This window comes from Mchenga conophoros, linkage group LG1 (genome assembly GCF_057382185.1).
Source record: "Mchenga conophoros isolate Kocher_MC1m ecotype Shallow Benthic linkage group LG1, M_conophoros_male_GT1.1, whole genome shotgun sequence".
Classification (NCBI taxonomy): Eukaryota; Metazoa; Chordata; class Actinopteri; order Cichliformes; family Cichlidae; genus Mchenga; species Mchenga conophoros.
Genome location: NC_140526.1, coordinates 35,049,609 through 35,067,835, shown reverse-complemented (window position 1 = coordinate 35,067,835; position 18,227 = coordinate 35,049,609). Strand labels below are relative to the sequence as shown.

At 41.4% G+C, this 18,227-nt stretch overlaps 1 protein-coding gene across 2 annotated transcripts in view; it reads left to right on the top strand.

Annotated features, from left to right (window-relative positions):
• Positions 1–17,912, top strand: part of mpped2a (metallophosphoesterase domain containing 2a) — an 80,833-nt gene extending 62,921 nt beyond the window's left edge. For both annotated transcript variants that reach the window (XM_085276129.1, XM_085276139.1), the window contains 3 exons: positions 13,094–13,209; positions 14,596–14,709; positions 15,981–17,912. In XM_085276129.1, the coding sequence (XP_085132255.1) occupies positions 13,094–13,209; positions 14,596–14,709; positions 15,981–16,099 (349 nt within the window). In that variant the 3' untranslated portion in view covers positions 16,100–17,912. The remainder of the gene's footprint in view (positions 1–13,093; positions 13,210–14,595; positions 14,710–15,980) is intronic.
• Positions 17,913–18,227: the final 315 nt, after the last annotated feature.

Here is an 18,227-nt window from a genome sequence, read left to right as displayed (position 1 = left end):
CAAACCAATTCTGGTTCATCCGTTTCACTCAACAATCCGCTTTTCCCCTTCTTATTCTCCGTTGCCACCATGCTTTTTCGGCCATGTGCGTATGAAAACAAAGACACTGCACATGCCCGCTTTACCCATATTCTATCGCGATATTTAATTTATTTATTGTTGCCTAACATTGTATCAGTATTACCGTGAACGGTATAATATCGCCCAGCCCTAGTTGTATGTACAGGTCGAGTAGCAGTCACCATTAACTTTTGAGCTTAGAAATTAGTGAAGATGGTTGGAGTAGGGGACAAAAAGAAGAAGAAAAAATTCACTTTGAAGTGGCACTTGACGTCAGTCACCAGAATCTGACATTACCCTGACCGTGAAGCTTCCGTAAAGGTAGAGGCCATTCAGAAAAGTGTCCTTAAATGCAGGGCATAAAAACTAGCATTGCAAAGTGCCTAGTAAAAGAATGCACAGGGACCTGGGCAGATAATACAGACCTGACGTTTTGAAAAGTGATTTATTTTGAACACCGTGTGTCTTTTTCATAAAGAAACAAGGATTTGAAGTCCAAATTCTTCTTAAGTTATAACTTTTCCATGTCAGACAACTCAATTTATTTTTCATTATTCTTTGACTCTGTTTAAATTCTGTTCATGTCTGATGTGCAGCAGACCTTCAGCTTTAGGCCTGAATTGGTACAACAACTGGCAGAGGCCAAAACGCACAATGGCTGTCTTTAATAATTTCCTTTCATGTCTTATCTGCTGTCAGTATTGTATGTCAGAAATGAAAGTTCAACTGTTCAAAACAGCTTTTTCAGTTCTTTTTTTTCAATTAACTTGTAGACCCGGAGCTGTCGTCTTTGTGCCGAGGAAGAAAAGCAGTAAGACTTTGTAATTGTCTGAAAGACACACCTGTGCGACTGCGTGCATTCATTCCATTTTCACCTTGTCCCGTTTTGAAATGCGTAGAAAAAACGCTGCAGCCATGGTCCTTGGAGCAGAGCTGGGTAATGAAACCTTGCCTGTCAGTTATTGTCACAGAAGAAAACTCACTAATTTCCCAGAGATATTATCCTCTCCCCTTACTCCTTTCCCTCCCGCCGCCCCTCCCCCCCTTCATACATTGTTCTCCAGGATCAAGTTCGGTGAGGCCGGGGCTGGAGGAGGGTAATGGACCCTTGTCCCTGTGTCTCAGGGAAGGTTGAATGGGTCTTGGCCCCTGCCCCCAGCTCCCATACAGCCTCTGAATAGGACCCAGATTCCCTCTCTTTATTAGTCTGGGCTACAGTTTCTCAGACCAGCCTTCCTTCCTGGCGGATCCATATTTCAAAGTGTTTGGACTCCGTGTTCCATGTAGTCGTGTCTATGTTCCCATAACACCTAACTGCTCACTCCAACCCCACCTGAGCTGTCCGCAAGCAGCTCTTATACCTTTTCTCATCTTGCTACTACAGCTGCTTCACACAAAGCCTTGTAATAAGCATTTCACAGGCACCAAAACAGATTTAAGTTGAGATCTGTTGGAAATGTAACTTTACTGCATTGTTACATTAAACTTCAGTGGGACCAATGAAGGCAAATGATGGTCTAGAAAACAAAGTCACTACAACTAACAAACATGTTTGCATTCATGCCTCAGAAGAGTAATGCTGAGTAGAAACTGGTCCTGTGAACTGGACTTGAAAGGAAATTGGTAAGATTAATAAATCTGAAAAGAAATGTAGAAAATGTTAAAACTGAAGCAAAAATGATTATTAAGTTATTTTACAACAGTTTAACAATCAGTTAATAAGCATTTTTAAGGCGAAATTAAAAAAAATAGTTTTTGCCATTTTTCATTTTATTTTGATTATCAGTCTGAAAATCAAGTAAACTACGGTGGACATTTTCTCCGTTTTTGAGATAAAAAAAAAAAGAGAGAGAGAGAGAGATGTGTCTGTTTCACCCCTAATATTGGGGCAGAATTATCACCCAGTGCCACACCAGTTAATACTGACACTGAGGTCGATCTATGGTTAGAGTGGGACAAAAAAAAGATTGGTTAATTTACCATAATGCAGTGTAATGCATTATTGATACAATTGTCCTACAGTGTATTGTTTGTGCAGAATTGGTGTTTTGGGAACCAGAATTGGTGTTTTTGATTATACTTATTTATTTTATTTATTTATTTATTTTTAGAAAGAGGGGCAATACATATTAATGAACATTTTAACAAATGTAAATATGCCAGATTATAGCCTTGGGCTAATTTCCATCTGCAGACCCTCTGGCAGGTTGGTGTTAAACACAAGTTAGTAAAAACATACAGAGACACTATTTACAGGTCATGTGACAAGGACAAAAACAGTGATCACATTATACTAGAACAAACAATGACAAGGAGAGTGGACACAGAGGACAGTATAGATAACAATAACGGAAACACATCAATTATATTGCACAAACCCCAATATTGTACATGCCCTGACCGTCGTGATATTGTGTTCACCCATTGAACTAACAGTTGTTCCCTTTTTGTAATACACTAACTCTTTTTCCCGTCCAATATAAAACATGATTATTAAACATGATTACATGTTTGTGTGTCCCTCAGCCGCCCTTTTAAGTGACTCTTAAAGATGGGTAGACTTGTACTTTCCCTCACTGACAGTGGAAGACTATTCCAGAAGCTTACACCCTGATATGACAGAGCATTCTGTGAAAAGGTGGTCCGCCTGAATGCCATTTCACAATCACCTCTAACAGTGGCTCGAGTCAGTCGAGACCCGGCAACACTGCTAGACTTTTGTTTAATAAAATCACTCATTGGTGGAGGCGCCAGACCATGTATAGCTTTGACAGGCAGATTTAAATAATGTGAAATTAGTAAAATTCAAAAACTTGTATTTTTCTAAAATTTGACAATGGTGATATGAAAAAGGTTTTTTATCTAATATTTTCAATGCTCTTTTGTAGCATACTTCAATTGGCCCAGTAGCAGCAGAGCTCGTATAGGACCAACTTGTAATACAATATTCAATATGAGCCAGTATCATAGCTGCTGTGTCTGTTAATGATGTGCGGATATGTCTAAAGTTCTGTATATTAACATTTACAGTTTTTACTACTTTTTAATGTGTTTTTTAAAGGATAATTTAGAGTCTAGTAGCACTCCCAAATATTTAAATTCCTCAACATTAATTAATTCTTGTGCACCCAAGCAGACTTTTACTGCAGCCACGGTTGTTTTAGGTTTACTAAAAAACATTGATACGGGCTTTTTAAAATTAAGGCACAAGCCTTCTTACATTGTAATCAAAATACAGAAGTCAGAAGTGTCTGAGGCATTTATACCAGCAAAAAAAAGGCAAATTGTGTTTTGATTTTGTTTTTCTATTTTTGTTGAATAGTTGTAAGTCACCATTTTTCTGTGGGTTGGATGTAAATCGTTTTAGCACTCTTGGTTCCATTATATTAACAACTTAATGACTAGTTCTTACATAAAAGCCACAGCTTTCCACATTCTACATTCAGTTCTTGGCAAAACAGACAACATATACACACACAGACACACAGATGCATTGCATGTATTTTCATAGACGGGCACTTTCAGGTTCAGTTAGTGGAGTCTGTGGAGTCTTTGATGTCTGTGCTAATCCATTGTACCTACGGCTGCTGTTAGGCTGTGAGTTTGTGCTGCAGAGCGAGGCGGGGGGGTGTTAGGTGTTTATTGAGGAAGTCTCTTAGATGTAATAATGGCAGGGGATACACTCTGACCCTCTCTACTCTTATTTGATTTCCTGTTACATCGTTGGGCACTGGCCCTTTGCCGTTTCTTTTCCTCTGTTTCTCGTGCTGGGAGCTGCCGGGTCGTCGAGAGCAGCTGTGTTTGCTGTGAGGTGTCTGCAGTGCTTGTTTTACATTAGCAGCCCGCAGGTCAAACTGCAGCTGGCTGCATCTCGGTGTGGAGACGAACCCCTGGGAGACAGTGTGTGTGTGTGTGTGTGTGTGTGTGTGTGTGTGTGTGTGTGTGTATAAAACAGCCGGTCCCCATGGTTATAGCCTTTCCTAAGTGAGCTAAGTCTGGTGGCTAACCCTTAGCGCCTCTGTGTTTGGCAGCATGACTGCAGCAAGATTAATCCATTCCACACTCCATCAGTCACCAGGCACAGGTTATTAGTGCTGGAGCAGAGCTCAAACACGCACACACTCTCCCACTCTCTCTCTCTCACACACACACTCACACACACACACACACACAACAACATGGCCCCTTCACCCTTGTGACTTCGCCTTCTACCTTGTCCCCAAAGTTTGCAAAGGTGGCCTTGGTGTTGAGAGGCCATTTGTCAAAACCCAGCCAGTCTCCACTTGGCTCCTTTTAATAAGGCTACCTGGGCTCTGGGATTGTGCACACACACACACACGCACACACACAGGGAATGAACTCTGCTTTGCACATACTCATACGGCTTTCAGTGTCAGGCGGTGCGTCCCGCGGGGCTTATAAAAGTCCCATTAACATGGCCCTCCTCATTGGTTCTGACAGGTTGATCAATTAGACCCCTCCCCCTGCTGACCCCAGGGCTGCTCTGACTCAGAGGTCAGACACGATGGATCGCTGGACTTGCACACACACTCTTAACTCTCCCTCCTTGTTTCTGCTGTTATCTCTGAGCTGGTCACAGGCACCTTGTTGGTCCCTGTTTTGTGTTCAGCACCCAGCTGATATCCCAGTGTGCAGCTGTGCTCCTGCTTTTAGCCAGAGTATCATACTTTACCTGTGACATGTTTCGAGCTTATCTCTGCTCTCAACATGACCAAAACACGCACACGTGTATGCACAATTTTTCATCCTGCTGGAACATTCCTTAGGGGTCTAGTTGAGTGTCAAGCCCTTATTAAGTATGGAAAAGAAGCAGAAATCCTCTAAATGAAACACACTCTTGGTTACTGGGTAACATGGGTACGGTCACACACTGACCTGATTTTAGAAAAGGGGACAATACTGTTCGATACATTGAGAGTTTGCAGTATTTTCACCTGTGATTTTGGCAGTGTTGCTCAGAAAGAGTGTGATAACAGGCAATAACTTAATCTGAGCCCCTTAAACTTGATTTTGTTTGCAGCTTCATTGCATGCTGGTCAGTTTCCTACTTCTCTGCTTTCACAAATGATTGTCTATTTCTGCTTGTGAGACTTTCTGTGAGTGCTGAATGCAAATGCCAACTAAAAAGAAGCATGTCCTTTGCTTCTGACATCAGAAGTCTCTTTATGTCAGTGTTTGTGTGTTTTTTAAAACAAATGTTAGTGGATGCTCATGTATATGAGATGGCAGCCATTGATCGGTCTACCTAGCAATAAATACTGGCCAGATTTCCATATAATTAGGTAAAGAAACATAGAATCAGGTTAGAATTTTTGCGGTCTCAAAGTGACCAGTTTTTAATGTTGTTTATGGCGGCTAGCTGCCCTTCTCGTTGATAAATCCATTGGTGTGTTGGCTTGTCTTGTACACAGGAAATATATAAAAATGATAGGTGCTTATCATCATTTGTTGTCCTTAGATTACAAATGAACACTTGGTATGAACATAAAACAGGTGCACCAAAGCCTTTTAGGGCCTGATGCAGTGTGTGAGGAGCCAGTCTTTGTTCGGTCTTTGAGCTCAAAGAATAAACAAGGTGTAGTGATACAGTAGCACAGTGTCAGTGTTTGCCTAATGTTTCAAGCATCATCATGTTTGTTGTTAGGTCTGTAGCGCCGACTCAGATGTATGTCGAGTGAGATATGACAAGAAGTGGCTGTGAGTCTGTACTGTGTTTGGTAAACAATCTCTTTGCACACGGTAAATGCAGGTGTGTGTGTGTGTGTGTGTGTGTGTGTGTGTGTGTGTGTGTGTGTGTGAGAGATTTAGGAACATAATGGAAGAGTTTGACCTTAGTTTAGACTGGGTGGATTTACAGTCATCTTACTGCATTATTCTTTGTGATCTATATTATGAAGGCCAAAAAATATGTTAGACTGCACTAAACAAAGAAGCTCATCCGTAAGAAAAGAAGCTGGTGTCGAGCAACAGTGTCAGTTAGTCAACATGCTGCTATAAGATAAGTGTTGTAAGATCAAAAACCTGAGTAGATGTCTTTGGTTAAAACAGAAGGTGCACATTCAAATATGGACTAGCAGTGATTGGTTCTTTAGGTACAGTTTTTGTCTGATATGAAAACCGAACGATTGAGACTTCTTTTGGCTCCCCTTACTGTGACTTGTTCTCTCCTTCAATAGTCTTTTTTTTTTTCCCTTCTTCTTGCTGTCTGTACATTTTTTGTCATGGAAGCAGATTAGAAACCAGGTTATGTGTAAACACGGCACAGAAATCAACAAGAGGGTGTCGTGTAGAGCAGGGTGATATGACCAAAAAAAGAGGTTATACACACACAATACCATAATATTATGTTGAAGCACAGTACGTATCACTCCGCGAGGCTCCTGCCTACTTCGGCTTCGTAGCTTAGCAAAGTCAAACATAAACATTTGACAGATTTTCGAGCGCCGTGTACGACATAAAATCGTTTCGAGGTCAGTAAACACAACCAGAATTCATACATAAGGCACACGGGATTATAAGGGGCACTGTTGACTTTCAGAAAAATCAAAGGATTGATTTTAAGTGTGCCGTATTTTCCAAACAACACGGTAATAAAGACGGCCCGCTAGCATGCTCTACCAAAAATAGTGCTTTGTTGTGTATCTGACGGACAAATGCCAAACCAGTTCCACACCACCGAAGTTGCAGCATTTTTACAAACCAATTCTGGTTCATCCGTTTCATTTAACAATCCGCTTTCGCTCTTCTCATTCTGCGTCGCCGCCATGTGCGTATGTAAACATAGGCACTGCGCATGCGCGTTTTACCCATATTCTATCGCGATATTTCATTTTCCTATCGTTGCCCAAAATTACACCGGTATTACCGTGAACAGGATGATATAGCCCAGCCCTAGTGTCGTGTTTCTCTAATCTCCTCCCCTGAGCGCATGATGTTTCTTGTTTACAGGACGCTAACAAATAAGCTTACCGCACTAACCTGATTACTTATCTGTTAATTAATACTTTTTTGTAATGGTGATAATCACTGAAAGTCTGATATCAGCTGTACTGTCACAAAATCACAGTTTATTTCAAACTATTAACATAAACACCAACAACACGTGTTGGCTCATCATGATGTTACTGAATAATGTGGACCTTTACCATTACCTCTGTCAGTGCACCCCAGGGCGGCTGTGGCTGCACTGTAGCTTGCCATCACCAGTGTGTGAATGGGTGGATGATTGTGTATAGTGTAAAGCGCTATACAAATACAGACCATTTACCATTTACCATTAAAAACAGCTGATCCGATGAGATGTGGTGAGAAGGAAAATGCTTAAAATGATCCATTTAGGAAGGGAGGAGTCAGAATAAAAGATGTAATGAGAAGAATCAAGCATTGTGTTTTTGTGTGTGTGTGGGGGGGGGGGGGTCCTGTAGCTTATCACAGGACCCAGAAAGAACAGCTCGGGGGAGTACAGGGGGTTAAGAGTGGTGTCACGCCCATAGAGGCTCCGTGCTGCCGTCCTAATGATGTCCACCGGCCTAATTGAATATTGGCGTTCTGCACACGAGGGCTAAATGGCTTCTGTCTGGTTTACCTCTTACTGCCAGCTAAGGCTGCAGATTTTTAACCCATTGGCACTGTTTGATTCCCTTGGGGGTTGGGGGGGGGTCGGTTAATGTTCCTGTTACTATGGTTACCCATTTCTTGTGCATTTAATGCAGCGTTTCTTTTTTCTTTTTGTTTTGCGTGTTGGTGTTTGAAACCAGTGGTGTTCGAGTTAAAGACGGTTCACCTTTCCTGATGATTTCGTGACGTTTGATTATCCTCCCGCTGAACTTAAACACTCGCTTTTCCCAAGTTTGCACAAAAGCAACCTGACAACATCTGACAGGTGAACTTTTTCATTCACTCTCCACGTTATCTGCACAACTACTCCTCCACTTTCTCTCCCATCTTTGCGGTGTTTGCACATCCTTCCTCACTTCCTTCTCCTTTTCTCTTACTTCTGCTTCTATTTCTGTGGCTGTGTTTTACTTCCCACTGCGCTTGCCTCCAGACGCTTCTCCTTTGTTGCCACGGTGACGCTCTCCAGATGGCGAGTGTCAAGGCAAGACTGGGCTCAGAATGTACACACATACACATGCATTGGCCTGCATATATGCAGTCAGGAAGGAGACTGGTAGCAGTACATTTTGTTTGCTCACATCCTACTCGGAAGCTTCTTGGATGCGCACTCTGCCCACTACACACGCACACATACACTCAACAGTACAGTATAATAAAACCTGTGTCACAGCCACGCAGGAAACAGTCTCTCCTTTATGCGACTGGGATGTCATTAATCTTGGCAGAGGTTAACAAATGCACTTGCATAGAAGGTATATTTCATAGGCAGACAGCCGACAATGGGGGCATTGTGGTGTCGATCTGTAGCAGCCAGTACTGCATTCAGTCAGGACCTTTCAGTTTGGCTCTGGATCCACAGCTCATGTCGGGAGTTATGTTTCATCTCTCAGATGAATGTGTTTATGTGAGAGAAAACATGTGAAACACAGAGCAAAATCAAGGGTCCAGATGTTTATTTATTTCTGCTGCAAGAAACCATGATTTATTTTACTGGAGGGGGGAGGGGGGGGGGGGGACCAATGTGTCTGGCTATTTTTCAAAGTTTGGCCTTGTCGCTATTAGTCAAAACCTGAGGCAGACAAATGCTCTGCTGGTGCGTTCTGTGTGCAGCAAGCCGACCAGGCCAGCTCTGCTCTGATTCACCAGCTTTCTAAGTTTGTCCACACCGCAGCGGCAGCACTGTTTCCATCGGAGAAGTGGCGAGTCTTCCCAGTAATCCATTAGACTTCCATTAGCTCCGATTTGTGTGATTAGTTCTAATTAATCAGTTCAGTCTGTGGCCTTCACTCCCCTGCGCACTCCTCACATTTCATTTTTAACCTCATTTCTCAGCTCTCCACTGAGCGAGAGAACGAGGCAACGATTGAGTGAGCAAATCAAAGAGCAAGCTTCTGCCGCCGCCACTGGCTTTTCTTTTTTTTTTTCTTTCCAAGCACATAAGAACACTCGATACTCCAAACAGGTTGAGCTGGAGCTTAGACTGCATTATAATGCTTGTTTCTCTCACCACAGTGAATTAATAGGATTTTTTTTTTTAAGGCTCTTATTTTCAGCAGTGTAGTTTTGTTGCTCAGTTGTGTTTTAGAATGATCCGGGGGGATTGTGATCTTATGTTTTACACATCTCAAGTCTGTGCTAGCTCTGTTTAGCCCCTCTTGGCCCTCCTCTGGAACAGTAGGTATTGATCTGCGCTGGAGCGTCCATCTTTCACTGTAACAAAGCCTATTGATGTTTGTGGAGCCCTGATTTCCCCTCGGTCAAATGCCATACCCAGCACCACTGCTAAGTGACAGGAAGCTGGTCTAAACTCTGCAGTCTGTCCCAAAGTAACCTGGGAATGGTGTCATCTTTTCATCAGTGACTCTGCTGCACTGAACTAAAACCCTAAAATTAAAATCAAAAGATTTTTTCTTTCTTTCTGGGTTTCTAGCAGTAGGTCAGCTTATATACTGAGGTATTATGTGATGATAATCTATCTTCCTTTCCTGTGTTGTCAGCCTTCTTCAGCTATTACCACTATTGTGATAAATGAAGGCTCAATTTATCAACCAGCCTCTCCTCGATTTCTGTTTCTCCCTTTGGTTTCCACAGCTCTGCTTCTATATCTAACCCCTGTGCAGTTCACTTTATTTCTTCATCTGTTTCTACCCCCTCCATCCATCCATCCAATCCATCCATCTATTCCTCATTCCCACTCAGCCAGATCGAGGCTCTTTGTGTCTGCTGGGGAAGGCTGAGATGCTGCCTGTCACCCCAGAGAGGCAGACTCCCATCCAGGCTGCTGGAGGTGGCCCGGCTGCTGTCAATCAATCTGTAGAAAGGAAGCAGAGGGAGTGGGGGTTGACATGTGATGTGGATCCCTGCTGTTTAGAAATTCACTTTTTTTTTTCTTCCTCCTACCAGGCCTGCACAGTCAGTCATTTATTTTGGCTTCTAACATGAACAAATCAACGATTGTGACCCTTTGAATTTAAAGCTTCTCCAGTCCTCCAAACTAATCACTCCCATGTTCACGGGTAAACAGTAGGGGTGCAACAATATCGATATTGAACCGTTCGATACAGTGCTTTCAGTTCGGTACGCATATGTATCGAACAATACAAAATTTTTAATTTATTTTATCAGCTTTCCTTCTAACGATGCTGTCTGTGTTGAGCGCTCAGTGGATCTGCGCTCGACAGTGCAGCCTAGGCGGAGTAGTCGAACGCAGATTCACTGAGCGCAGGGCAAGCTAGCGAGACAGAAGTTAAGCTCTCCTTGCAACATGGCAAATTGAACCTCCCCCACCCTCATTCAGATCTGGCGTTTGGAACTATTTTGGTTTTCATGTGACGTATGACCCTGAAGGTAAGCGAGTCATGGACTAAAGTAAAACAGTATGTTGGATGTGCCACGCAATGCTCAATTACATGCGTGGGAGCTAGTGTGTTAGCGCAGTTAGCTCATTAACGTGTTGGCCGTCCAGCCCCATGCACGGGGTGGTCCGCGGTAACTCGTTAACGGAGATTTGCCGTGTTGTGGCGTTAAAGTCATTTCAACGAGATTTATGCTGACAGCACTAGTGGGAACACAACGAATATGACTGCACATTTACGCCGACATCATCCTAGTGCAAAGACAAGTGGAAGCAGACAAAAACAACAAGCACGCATGCTACAAACTTTACCGAGTCATTTAGACAGCCGTTAGCACATGATTCTCCTTATGGGGACCTGATATGTTTAATATGCTGCTGAGAATATAGCCCAGAAGAAGTATTTTGGAAAGAGCCATTTCTCTGTAATAAACTCTCTTTTCCAAAGATGAGTGATTCCTCAATCAGATACAGGGTTCGCAAAATCGCTAGCCCGACGTCCCGGGGCTAGCGATTTTTCCAGTCGGGCTACCAAAATCCAAAAATTGTGTGTGTGTGTATATATATATTTATTTATTTATATTTCTTCATACATTCTTATATAGTTCTATACTGTGTATTGTGTATTTTGTTGTACAGTAATTTTATTTTTAACTTTAATTTATATATTTTATCTTATTCTTTCCCAGTTAAATTTACCCTTCATTCTAATTTGTGTTGTACAGTTATTTCATTCTTTATATTTTATATTTTATATTCTTATATTTTATTCATTCCTAGTTAAATTTACACTTTTTAATTTTTCATATTTATTTCCTATCTTATTCATAGCCCTTTCCTTTTTTTTTCTTTAGGTCACGAGCAGTTGTCTAAGCATTTCACTGCATATCGTACTGTGTATGACTGTGTACGTGACAAATAAAAATTTGAATTTGAATTTGAATTTGAAATCTATCTCTGCCCTGCCCGTCGGCCTATTGTAGGAAGGAAAAATATATGTCAATGCTTTTGCATTCTTTCGGAAATGTAGCTGGATAATTATGTCATTGGCATCGGTGAGCCACTGTCAATATGTGACATATTGAAATCGCGTTTGAATTTGCGCTTGTTTTTTGCTTTCACTTTGCAATCGCGCAAACTGTGTATAGAGAGCGACAGCACTGATTGGTGAGTGATGATAATTTGCACACCAATTCCTCTGACATCGTCTTATCAATCGATAGCTTACTATGCAAACATGACAAGTGAAATCTCCTGCAGCAAGCTTAAACATGTGAGAGGTTGATCGCGCAGAGAATCGCTGAGCTTATGTGAGTGCGTGTGTAAAAGCAGCAGGATATATATTTTAGTTTTGCTGAGCCAAATAAGACAGGTCAGGGTGAAGAAGTGACAGCCAAAGAAAAGCTTACCACAAAACGTAATGACAAATCAGACTATAAGGCAAAAAGAAAGTGCAGCTTTATGGTTTCATGGACAAAAGAATTTCTGTGGCTGCAATATGACGAGCTAAATAACCAGGGCTGCACATAAGTGGTCTGCAGGTGCGCATTCGCTGTCAAAATAAAAAACGCGCACAAGATAAGAAGTTGCAACGCGTGTTTGCGTACATAAGATTTTCAGGAGGAGGTCAGACATTTGTTTAGAACTCTTAAAGATGTCGAAGAAGCTCCTTTAAGCAATTACTGTGATGTTCCTCCACCTCCAAAGAAATGTCAGGAGTCCGAACCACAAAAGAAGCACGTATTCTCGGAAAAGTAGTTGCAGGAGGTGAGCTGGCTTCAAACAAATGATGAACGCACTGAGATGTGGTGCAGAATGTGCCGTGAAAATTTAATAAATGACAAATTAAAAAGGCATGAACATTTTTTTTTGTATCGAAAAAATATCGAACCGTGACACCAAAGTATCGAACCGAACCGTGAATTTTGTGTATCGTTGCACCCCTAGTAAACAGCAAAACTGGTGTCTCACTGCTGAAACCACCACATTTCAAAAGGGGAAACTTTTACTTTGAAGGCAAATGGTCTCACTCTTTGGACTCTTCAGTTTTTGCCTAGCGACCAGTCATTGCTAGGGGTGCCGACCAGTCTATAGGCCTATGTGATTGAGGCCTTAATGGGACAAATTGAACTGTAGTTATGTGTTGCACAACTTCCTGGAGTCGTCTTATAAGAAAAACCCTATCCTGTTCTGTAGTTTGGAAACATTTTAGACTTAAGTTTGCATTATCGTTGTATGAGCCTTTTTGCCAGTTGTTATTACTACTATGTTACCTTTTTCTAATCTTTGGTTTGGTTTTTAACTGGTTAAAATGTAGCATTTACATAATATATTAGTCAGTGGAATAAACCGGGACACAAGATGAGATGTGCTTTTATTAAACAGCCATTTATCTGCTACACTGACTTGGTAATGTTGCACAGAGGTGCATACATTTTGTGGTATTTATTGCCTTCTGATATCATCTTTGCTTTGCGTAATCATGGTGCAGTTGCTCTCCCGAGTGATGTTAATATGATCTCTTCCCCTCTGCCTCTGCAGGACTCCGTGGTTTAACGGATGGGGGTTCAACCTGCCTCGAGGACAGTCTCTGCTGGATAAATGGAACCTCATCCCCGAGGGCATCGACATCCTGATGACCCACGGACCTCCACTCGGTGAGTCCAATTAACCAATCACAGCCCCTGCATTGCAGTTTCTAATGAAGTCGGGGCTCTTTCTTCAAAATGCATGTGAAGTCACTGGTGGCTTGACAGTAGGTCGTCTTTGAGCAGATCTCCGCATGTCTTACATTATAATCAATGTTGTTTCCATCTAAATCCAACAGTAACTAAAGTGAACACTCCGACATGCTTCATAATTCAATGTTTGTGTTTGACTTCATGAAAAACAAAGTGAATATATATATATTAGTTTTCCTTCTGGTTGTTTGGGTCCTGTTTTTGTTTTTTGTTGTTTTTTGCTATGTGTTTGTGTTGTTTTTTGTGTTTTTCTCCTTGTGCTTTCCATCTGGCTTTATTGAGTGATTTCCTTTCCTCTCGCCTACGGAGGGTTACTGCTGCTGCTGTTGTTGCGGCAGCCACTGTGGCTGTTTGATTGCATGGAAACTCGATTTCACAGCAGTGTGACAGATGCTGCGAACAACTGGAGAGAGACCGTAGGATAGGAAAGCAGCACTGGAGGAAGGGGGCAGCTTAAGATGAAAATTTAGGATGATTCTCCAAAGATGGAAGATCCAAAACAATGAGATGGGAAAAGAGGGGTGTTGCACAAGTGTGGAGAAAAAATATGGATTCATCAGACACATTTTAAAGCTATGAAATTCAGATATGAACCCAGTAAATGAACAGTTGTTTTATTTCTGCTATTACATAATTCTTCTGAAATAAGACTTCTCTATTGTGGTCAAACAGTGCCAAAAGTGAGCCTCAACTGGTAGTTTGAGTTAATAAAAGCTGTGCGTGAATTGGTAGTGATTCACCGAAATTTTAATATCTGCTGAAAAAGTTTTGGGGGGAAAAAGGTCCACTCCCGATTTGACCTGTAGTAGTCATAATGCTCTGAACTGCTGACTCAAGTAATTCAAACTATAAGGGAAAGTTTATTTGACCTTGTGCATGGAGACTATCTCAGCACTCGTGATAAATGGCTGCTAATGTCAGCATGAATCTGCTCAACATAAAAACCCATTGTATGTTCAGAACATGATAGATGGAGATATACGTATATTCACAGATATTTTTACTGTAGAGCTTAGTGTTGGCCATATGGAGTCGTCCAGTTAATAGTACTGAGTGATATGTGTGTGCGCACATGTATGTTGGTGGTGATTGTGTTTTTTGTTTGTTTCCACATTTACATTCACGCTTGAGACATTTTGTTTTTCAGCTGTTCTTGTTGGGGTTTCACGTCATTAATGCTAACTTACATCTTTCTGCTGCTTATTTTAAGGTGATGTGTTACAGGTAACAGTTGTTTTGATCAAATGGAAGCAAAGACAGTAACACCAGGACTGTTTTGACAGCTGTGAAATCTTTCTGCAGGTTTCCGAGACTGGGTTCCTAAGGAGCTACAGCGGGTTGGCTGTGTAGAGCTGCTCAACACGGTCCAGAAAAGGGTGCGACCCAAGCTTCATGCCTTTGGAGGCATACACGAAGGTACTGGGAATAAAACCCAAACTGTTAACTGTCCTTGACTCTGGGGACCTCAGAGGAGAATACGTTCTGATTGCATGATGGGGAGGTGGCCTTTGGCAAGTGCAAGTGTAGAAAAAGGATCTTTTACACACGTGCACATGCTCACAATCAACAAATTGTGCTCTGTTGATTTTAAAATGTGTCAAGACAAAGGAAGATGAATCTAATGTTTCTTACCTTTCTAGGGATGCACAGATTCAGGGCCCATGAATTTCAGGAAAAAAAATAATAATTTGGACAGTAATCATTTACTTATTTAATAACCACTATTTTTTTCTGTTGGTCTATTTTGGTGCCAGGGAACACACAATACAAACACATTAGCGCTTTTTGCAGACCTTAGTCTACAAGGTGAAGCTTTTCAGGGTGAAGACCTGCAGCCAGTTGGCTGTTGTGCTGTTGTTTTGTGGAGAACTGCGCACACATGCAGCTGTGTTGGTTGAATAGCCAAAGTCCTTCATTGTGTGAAGACAAATACACAAACAAGCACAAATGAGCTACTGTGATTTCCACTTGACCAAAAACCAAACAGAACTAATCACATAACTTCCTTGGCAATGCGAATGATCAGTTAACTGAGAACACAATAAGTAACGTTGATTGACTCATACCAACCCCACGGGCCAAGTGCTGTGACATATTAAACAATCACTTACTGCAGTCTAGGTTTTGGTTGCAGGAGCAGTGGGTCACAGAACTTCATCTCCCAAACACTGATGCTTGTGTGGTGCTCCCCCACAGCATTAGTGAGCACGAGCTGCCTGTGGTCCAAGGAAGTAACACAGCAAAAAAGCAGGCATAGCTGGAGGGATGTGCTTGAACAAGCCTGATCCACTGCCGGTCTCACTCGCAGCTTATAGGACTTAAAGGATCTGCTGCTAACGTCTTGCTGTTTGATGCAACATGCAAAGAACCTGCAGCGTATTCTGACCACGTGTGTATGTGTGTGGTCTAAAGTGTTTAACTGCTGCATATTAACTGTACCCAAATCAAACAGTTCACAGCAATTAGTGGCAAGATGAGAAGTAGAATAAAGCTGAAAAATGAACCTTGTGAATTCATGGAAACACTCAAAGTAAATTCAAGCATACAAATTGCTAAACTGAGTGTGTGAAATTGGTATATTGAGTGATCAAAGGACTGATTTGGTAAAAACAGTGTATTACAAACTCTGTTACATGATCGAATGTTACCTATTTCTGGCACTCATTTTCCCCTTCCCGCCTCCCCAGGGTACGGGATCATGACAGACGGCTACACGACATTCATCAACGCTTCAACCTGCACCGTCAGCTTCCAGCCCACCAACCCCCCTATCGTGTTCGACCTGCCCAACCCTTCCAGCTCCTGAGATCAGAGGATGGGGGGGCGGGGAGGGTCAAGGGCTGGAAAAACAATTTCTTTTCAAAAAATATGTCAAGTTTAAAAAAAATTAAAAATAAAGTTATAAGTGGTTCTTTGGCAACTTTGAATCTTCTCCAACCTGTTGTGAGACGGAGAGGATTTAAAGACAGGGTGGGGGTGGGAGCGTGTGTGGGAGTGTTAAAGGAGAATACCATTGCTTTTTATTTAGGTTTTCTGTTTTGTTTTGTTTTTGAGCTTGTGCCAGCAGTCCCGGTCTGTTTTTTTTATTCTTGTTGTTGTTCATCTGCACACAGTCAGAACAGTTGGAGATATCAGGGCCCGTTTTCCTCCAGAATGCTTTCCAGCTTTGTTCGATATGAGAAACGGCTTTGACAAAGCAAAGATAATCCCTGAAGAAACTTTCTTTTGTCCTGATTTTGACTGTGTAGGGTCGAGTGTTTATTATGTCGGCGCAGCTTCATTTCACACTCCGCTTCCTGTCAGCCACAGGAAGAATTAATCCCTCAAAAAGATGTTGCCTTAGTGCAGAACGGCAGATGAGAACAATGCTTTCAACTTGCACGCTCTTAAAACACTACTTGGCCACAGGGAAGAAATCTGTGATCTCAAATTGAATTTTATCTTCTTCTTTTTTAACTAAATTAAATGTACGGTATATTCTCTTTCAAGGCTTCCATACCACCACATGGTTTGTTACAACAGAAATTTGGAATGTTTGAATTAAAAATATAAAAATGTTTTAAAGTCTAAATGTGTGCAGATTTGGAGGGACTGCTGAGCTATGAGCCTGGCTGATACTGGTATTCTCCTTTTTAGGGGGATTTTTGTGATTAAACAATCTTGCTCTTGATAAATAATGGTCAGATCTGTAAGATAAATGATGCTATGTGAATTTGTATAATTTTTTTTTTTTTTTAACGTTTGGTTTGTGTTAGCCAGATAATGCATACCATGGATGTGTCATCACGATATTTCATATTTGGGTTCTTCTTGTTTGTTTCGAACCTCTTGTCAGTTCCTCTTTTTTTCTTATTGGCTGACAGGGACGCTGCCTTAAACTAGCTTTAATGTTCTCAGCTAGAGCCCCCCTTCTCTGCAAGCTCAGAGAAAAAAGTCCTTATTTATTACCCATCATCCCCGCAAAACAACACCTAACCAACGCAGGGACAGAAGACTATCCAGTTACAGCCGGAAAAATTCCCTTTGTATTGCCCCGTTATGGATTTCTGATCTGGAAAATGTAATGTATAAAAATATATATATTATATATTCATGTTGTAAAACATCTGTACTAAAAGTTGTTTGACAAAAAAAGTGCATTTTTTTCTGTATGCACCTGTATGTTTGCCATGTTTCTTTAATTCTCTCGTTAAAAATCTCTTGAGACGTTTCTTTAATGATTTTTGTATCAATTCTCCCAGTAGGGTAGATGTTTATTTTGGATGAGAGAGGAAAAATTTGTCACAATCCAACAGGTGCTGATTGTTCCCAACAACACACCTGCCTAAACATGGTTAAGTTGTCCTTTAAAGTGTAAATTTGATAGTATTTGTGTTTTATTGCTTTTTTTCTAATTTTGCACTGTGTGTAAATGCAATCTTGCTAGCACAAAAAAAAAAGTTGCCAATAGTTGTCTCAACTTTGCCGCTGTAAATGCTCTTTTCGTGCTCTGTTCCTCTCTCGCTCTTTCTCTGATTGTATCCCTCTTCATGGAAATGTTAGTTCTCTCTTTCAGTTCATTGTGATATATTTAGCTGCCTTTATATGCAAATAAAATTGCAAGATTTTTACTTATGAAACTCCATCTTTGTTTTTATTCCAAAAATGGTTAGCCACCACCAGTTTGTCCGTCTGTATCTGGAAGTCCAACAGGCTCGACCATTCTCCACCCCATTGGTGTCTCCCATTTTGACCTGGGGACTTCCAGGCCATACTCAGCACAGATGCTTCTGTATATTATGGCACTTAGTTATGGCGTTCCATGTATTCCCTGATGTTATGTGCCATATGTATATCCACTTTTACTGTGGCAACAATCCACTTTATGCAAAACCAACCAAGAGTTTTGCTTTTTTTTTAAAAAAAGGAAGCTGAAGTTGTATGAAAAACGATCT